Raw genomic sequence first — 7,139 nt, 5'->3', positions numbered from 1 at the left:
TTGATTGTACATAAACTTGTTGAAATCTTTGATTAATACATAGTGCTTGTTTTCATTTTCTGTTATAAGAAGCAGATTCATACAATCTTCATACTTTTCTTTTGACACATAAATGGGATATTTTTGTTTTTCTTCATAACCAAACACATTGATGTTGATCTCATTATTTTTTTCTATTTTGTTGTACTGTTTGGTAGTCACTGGAAATTCAATTCCTGAATAATTCAAATTTTGAATGAATGCTTTATCTGATTTTTTATTCTTTGGGGATCTTTGTCTTGTGGATTCAAATGTCTTATGTGGCACCACCTGAAGCATTCATTATCCTCATTTTTCATGTTTATCAATCCCTTTGCACTTCTGAGTTCTGTGGGTAGTTTATATAAGAAGATCCTTTCATTGGTTCATATTTTACCACATTGATATAATGATTTTCAACAGATTGAATGGTCCAACCAGATCCCTCTGAAATCCAAACTGCAATCTTGTTTAGCATGACTTGTTTTGACAAAGATAAAGCTAGTTCAATTTGTGTGTCATTTGTTATTGTTTGGGGTTGACTGTTGAAATACGCTGTTTTCATAATTTTTTCTTCTCGCCCTGTTTGCTTTTCAAATGTTACTCTAAGTGTTTCAACAAACTTTAGACCTTTCATTGATTTTAATATTTTTTTGATATGGATGGCAACAGCCTTTCTTGTATTTTGCAGTTGCATAAGTGGGTCTTTGCTGTTTTTGATGTTGATTTCATAAGACTTTGTGAACCCTTTTAAAGCTTTGTTCGTTTCTTGTATTATGGTCCTAGGCAATGGAATTGGTTGTTTGGTTCTAGGCGCTGGCACTGGTTTTTTGGTTCTAGGCGCTGGCACTGGTTTTTTGGTTCTTGGTGCTGGTACTGGTTTGTATCCATCTCGGAACTCTAATGGAGGAAGAATTATGTTTTCTTCATAATTTTGAACCATTTGCTGCACACTCTTTCTGGGTTTTGGGATTGGTCTTGTTTTGGTCCTTGGTGCGGGCACTGGTTTTGTGTTTTGTTTTATAATCAATTTTATCAATTCTGATTTACTTAGTTTCTCAAGATCACTCTTGTTCATAATATTAGTCGAGATATTCTTTTTCATTCTCTATATTATGTAACAATCGACATTCTTTTAAGTACTTTATGGATTTTTAGTTGAAACCAATCTGGTACGATTGATTTTAACTGTAAAAATTTGACCAACTATATATTTTCCAATTCATGAATTTTCATATGCAGTTTGTGTTTCTCACTTTTGAGATGCTGATGTTTTCCTCTCATGGCATAATTCTTTCCATTGTTGCATATCACACAATACCATTCTGTCTCACGACCATATTTGTTTTTTTTCTCTTGAATCTCTTTGTCAGTGAATTGTTTCTTTGGACCTCGTTTTGAAGTTTCCATATTATATACAGAGACATTATTCTTTTATATGGTTTTAATCAGAATCATCTTCAGAATCATCTTCAGATTCATCTTCAGATTCATTTGGTTTGTATTTGCTGAAAGCTTGTTTTATCTGTTGCAACATGTCGTCGTTTATGTCATCGGGATCCATTACAAAGATTTTTTTTCCATCTGTTACCATGACCATTAATTTTTTATTGAAATGCACCAATTTCAATTTAACGGGTGGATGAATGACAGACAACACATCGGAATAAATCAAATCTTCCAAAAAGACTTTCAACGAAGGCTCACGAATTACATGGGACATTAAAGCATTGAATAATGATTTTGGGTTCATATACAATAGGATTATATTAGTTTTTCACTTCATCCTTGTATCAATTTCAATGGTTTCAAAAAATCGCTGTACCTTTTAAACTCTCTGAACAAAAAATCCATTTTGACATCTATGATGTGAAACATTTTCCCGATTTCTTTCTTTGGTCCTCCTGTTTTCAATGCTTTGATCAACAATGGTACTGCTTCTGAATGAACATAATGCATATAACCTGCGTTCCTGGCCACTATTTCACAAATCATTTCTGTGATCACTTTTCTTACAGCCATGGTTTCAATTATTTCGCTTCCTCTGAATTCCATATGTTAATATGTTTTATATTTCTTCATCAGATTCCTGGCTTGTTTCCTGCGAACTGCTGCAGCTTTCTTCAGATAGACTCTCTTGCGACGGTGACCAATCGGAATCTGAACCAGAGTCTTGATCGCTCTCATAATAAAACCAAACTTTTCTTCATTTTCGAACTTGTCCATATATACATGTACTATATATTATTTTCTTATATATTTATCAAGGTGCGTTTGTTTCACCACAATTCATATGTTTTCAATGTCTTTCAATGGTATCCAACTGTTGAATTCATCACTGTATCCCTTCCATTTTACCAAAGCTTGTTTCTTTTTATAGTCTCTTCTAATGACTTTATCAATACGAAAATATCCTGCTTTGCTTTCAATAATTCAGGTTCATAAAAACTGCCTTGTATCTCTTCACCTCTGAGATCTTTTAGTTTGTATGTTATTGGATTAGTGTATTGGATCTTATCAACTGTAAACACTTCTTCGGTCCAGTTTGGAGTATATCCTTTATCGAACACATTCCGTTTATACTTGGATATTCGAACCTGGTCACCTGTTTTGAATTTAGGTTTTTGTTTCAATGTTTCTGTGTCACCATATAGATTGAAGTAAACGGTTCCTTCATTCCTCTTGTTAGATGCTTCAACGGGTGTCATCTTTATGCTTGAATGTTTTGTATTATTATACTGTTTCACTAGTTTGGGTAGCATATCGAGATACATTGTATTACCTTGAACAGTGAACTGTTTCCACATTTTGGATTTAATTGTTCTATTCCACCTTTCAACCACCGAGGATTTCTCTTCATTTTCAGTGGAGTACATATGTATCTTATTTTTCTCTAACAAGTCCTTCAAGTGTTTGTTATAGAACTCTTTACCCTTGTCAACCCATAAATATTGTGGTCTTCTACCTTCCTTGAATATTGTTTTAAATGCTTCAGTGACAGATTCACCTTTCTTATCCTTCAATGGGACAATCCAACCGTATTTGCTGAAAACATCGATAACCATAAGAAGATACCGATAACCTTTATTCCATTTGCTAAACTGTTGCATTTCAACTAGATCACTTGCCCATATTTCATCGATATGATTTACGATTACACGCCGCCGAGTAAAGTTGCGTCTTATAGATGCATGTAATTCATCTGCTAATTTTTCTTGCCAGTTACCCGACGGCTTTTTCCGTTTTTTGAAACTCCAAGACCTAGTTTCTGCTTTGTATTGATAACATTTCTTGCCAACCAATGCCCCCATTGTCTTTCATTATACGGTACGTTGTCTAAAGCTTGAACCATTTTTCTATCTGCTTTGTTTTTACATTTTCTGTCATCCTTGCAGACGGAATAATCAACATCGTGTTGCATTGCTATTGCATCAGTTTTTCCAGTGGGCATATCATATATTTCCAATATTTGACCAGTTTTTGGGTCATACTTCAGTTGATTTTCTAAATCATTATAAGGTCCGGTGTAATGATGCCCAGGTAATGTCCATCCGCCTTTTGGTTTCGGTAATTTACCAATAGCTTTGTGAATGTCAACAGCACCGCCATCAAGATCTTTTCTGTTTGTTGTGTATTTTTTATTCGGTCTTATTTTCGTCGACAATTGATCGAGAGCTTCAGATCCAACTTTATGAAGTAGAGGGTTCATTTTTCTCAAACCATAATCGATTGCTTTTTTCTGCAATTTTGGGTCTCTCATTAATTCGGAACCATAATATCTTCCCATTTCAACTGCTTTTTTGCCAAGATAAGGTACTCCTTTTGTTAGGAACAATTCAGTTCCTGTATTAGCGATATCACCAAATAAGCCCGCTCCCAACGGGCTATTCAGTTTCCCTGTTTTTTAACGAATTTGGTCTTTGTAATACCACATTCAGCACAAGTGCAAAAGAACATTAGTCTACCATTTTTGGCTGTTTTGTAACCTGAAGGTTCAACACATTCGGTTACCTTTTTCTGTTTTACACAATATGATTTCATAATATATATAAGTTAGATATTTCTAAAATAATATTCGATGAATCTCTCATTTTTCATTGTATCATTTATGTCGAATACTTGCAATAAATCATAATACGAATTACCCTTATTCATTTCATTTAGAAAGTATAAACAGAAATACCCACAAGTTGTTGTTTGTATGTTTTGTATCTGATTGTTTTGATGTAACAAAGTCAGATTTTTCTTTTTGGCATGATTTACGATCTCTTGAAATGGGGGCATACCAAAACTATCGAAATAATTTATCACATTGTCTTTGACATATGTTGCAACCCAGTGAGATCCTGACATATAAGCTGGTTCAAGATTGTAGATAAATAACGCCTGTTTATGGTTATGTGGAACATTTTCATCTCTCGACAGTACATCATTGATTGGTATATTCAAATATTTGCACCATTTTATCAGATCGTGGTTGGACATAGGTATTTTTTTGTAAAATTTTGGTTTCACAATATTGCCCCCAAAATGGGTATGCCATTGAATGGACTGTTTTTTCCTAATAGTAACCCTTTTCCTTTTTTGGTTGAGGATGTTTTTTTTTTTCTACCATTACCAGTCACATATGGCGGATAACTGTAAAATGGAGGGGGCATTCCCATTCTAGGTGCTCCTGTACCATCCTTTTTCGACGAAGGTGGTCTACCTACCCTCGGTGCTCCTTTCCCTGTAAACAGCTTTTTCACCAGATTAACAGCCATAGGAATTCCAACGGAAGCCAACAGAGTTCCTAGAAATCCACCTGATTGTGTTTTAGTCGGTGTTATTTTGACGCCAGATCCTGTTTGAGCCGCATTCATTATGTCTCTTTGCTGTTTGGTTGTAAACATATTCAGATATGGCATCAGTTGATTGATTGCATTGAAAGGTATCATCATGGGTAATGGCATAGCACCACCTTTTTGACCAGATCCTAACAATTTTTTGGCTCCAGCTTCTGCCAAACCACCAAGAGCACTCAACCCAAGGGTTTTACCAATTGCTGGTAATGCTCTCATTCCAAGTGACAATACGGTACTCAAAAGACTTCCGCCGACTTGTTTTCTGATATTAGTCTTAGCAAGCTTGATGTCCATTCCTTTGTTCAATTGTCGATTTTTTTGCAATCGTTTTTTCACCATTGCTGGAACATAAAGAGTGTCGTTTCCATTGAGAGAATCATTTGTCAGTCTTAGAACAATTGTTTCCCTTTTATGGTAAGCATTACTCAGATTCTTTTTTTGATTGTCTGAAAGTCTTACGTTGATTTCATGAAGTTTAGTCATATAATATATGTTATATAATTCCCGTTACAAATAAATATGTGTCATTTACTTGATTTCATATTACTGTTTCAGTTGCGGGCTTAAACTATCACCAATTCATTACCCACCTTGTCAATAACAACCGACTCTTCATACAATACAACTGCATGGACATTGAAATCTGCTGCACTATTGGCACTTATTTTATACCTGAAAATCAACTGTTTAGGGTCTCTTGTTACTTTTTCTGTTTGATATGACAGATCGAAAAAGATTAGTGGATACAGGCTGTTATAATTGGCAAGATTCAACTGGGTTCCGGTGTTGTAATCATTTTTTCGCATTGCATAAGACATCAGATCATTGAATATTCTCACTTTGCTTTCACTGTCATATTCTGTTTCTGGGTAGAAAACACCATTGCCATATTCGAGTCTGCATGTTGTTAAATAACTGTTTGCGTCTGCTGCATTTAGTTTGAAGGTATCAAGTATATATGGATTTTGAGTTGCAACTCTGGTTTTAGCCCGTTGTAGATAAACAAAAATTGCTTTGACATTGTCAATACTGGAAGAAATCTGAAAAAAACCACTGACTCTAGCAGGTGCTGACACTGCATATAGTTCACGCTGATATGTCCATTTGTGTTCTTTCATGAAAGAGCTTACAAATTTGTCGTACATACTGTCTTTTGGTGTTAATTTTGGAACCCATAAAAGAAATCTGTTCAAAACTACTCTGCCGGCATCTACTCCTGCTGCCATATTGATGAGTTCATTGTCGTTCTGGAGATTCAAATTGAATTGTAACTGCATAGGAACCAACATTTTATCCTGCAACTCTTCAAAAAAACTGTAACGATTGAGAGGTATGATCAAATTCACATCTTTTGCTCCTCCCGTTCCATCATTGTTGGTAGCTTGTGTAAGCACTCTTCTAGATTCATATCCTAAATTAGTATTGGCTGTCGTATCATTTGTGTCTAAATACCAAAAACTGTTTTTACCGACTGATCTGCTGTAATCATCAGAATATTCCAACAGATTCTTCACAAAAGTGACCTTATGTAGATTGTCAGTATCGTAAACAATTTTCCCAGCACTTTTAATCATCATATGTGAAATCAATGAATGAGATCCGTTTATCACCGTTATTCTATCGGCTGCTGCGTAACCAGCTCCATCTGCTATTTTTTGTAACTGGAATTGAACCTCGAAATAAGCATTGTACCAATCATAGAAAGAACTCCGGTCGTTGATGGTGAATCTATAACCGTTCTTTTCTTGATGTTGATTATTTCCAGGGGCTCTAATTACATCATCAAGTTGGAAACGCACCAACTCATTTCTTTGCAATAATTCACTTGTTCTAAAAGCCATTTATACTATTGTATTATATAATTTTGCTGTCATGTTATTTATTTAAAAAATCTACGCCTTCTTCCAGATCCTGATATCAATCTATTTAGTATCATATCAGCGCTTTCTTCTTGCTGTTTAATGGGTGAGGATGGAACAATTGCTTTTTGTGTTGTAGCTCCTTTTCTCAAATTTGCCAATTTTTTCATTATTAGGTCTCCTGACTTTTCTGCCGCCGCCTTACCAATTTTATCACCAGCATGTGATACTCCTGATTCTAACGCCTTCTTCGCTAATGGCTTTGCAAATTTCTTGAAAACAGATGATGCCACACTCTTTAACGGTTTGAAAATATTGTCAACGATAAGTCCAGACCCTTTGTGTTGAAATACAAATTTACCAAGTTTTGGATGGTAAAACCTCTTAAATTCATACGGTTTCATTATACTGTTACATT

General features: G+C 34.9%; 1 protein-coding gene across 1 annotated transcript; it reads right to left on the bottom strand.

Annotated features, from left to right (window-relative positions):
* Positions 1–5,425: 5,425 nt before the first annotated feature.
* Positions 5,426–6,703, bottom strand: LOC138036925 (uncharacterized). The gene has a single exon (XM_068882955.1). The coding sequence runs from the start codon at positions 6,701–6,703 to the stop codon at positions 5,426–5,428; it is 1,278 nt and encodes a 425-aa protein (XP_068739056.1).
* Positions 6,704–7,139: the final 436 nt, after the last annotated feature.

The sequence above is a fragment of the Montipora capricornis genome, unplaced genomic scaffold, assembly GCF_036669925.1.
Source record: "Montipora capricornis isolate CH-2021 unplaced genomic scaffold, ASM3666992v2 scaffold_69, whole genome shotgun sequence".
Lineage (NCBI taxonomy): Eukaryota > Metazoa > Cnidaria > Anthozoa > Scleractinia > Acroporidae > Montipora > Montipora capricornis.
Note: the sequence above shows the minus strand (reverse complement) of the source record. Positions and strands in the feature narration are given on the sequence as shown.

Bases quoted from the DNA above. Each gene is read 5' to 3' on its own strand.
- LOC138036925 (XM_068882955.1), bottom strand. From the start codon at position 6,703: ATGGCTTTTAGAACAAGTGAATTATTGCAAAGAAATGAGTTGGTGCGT.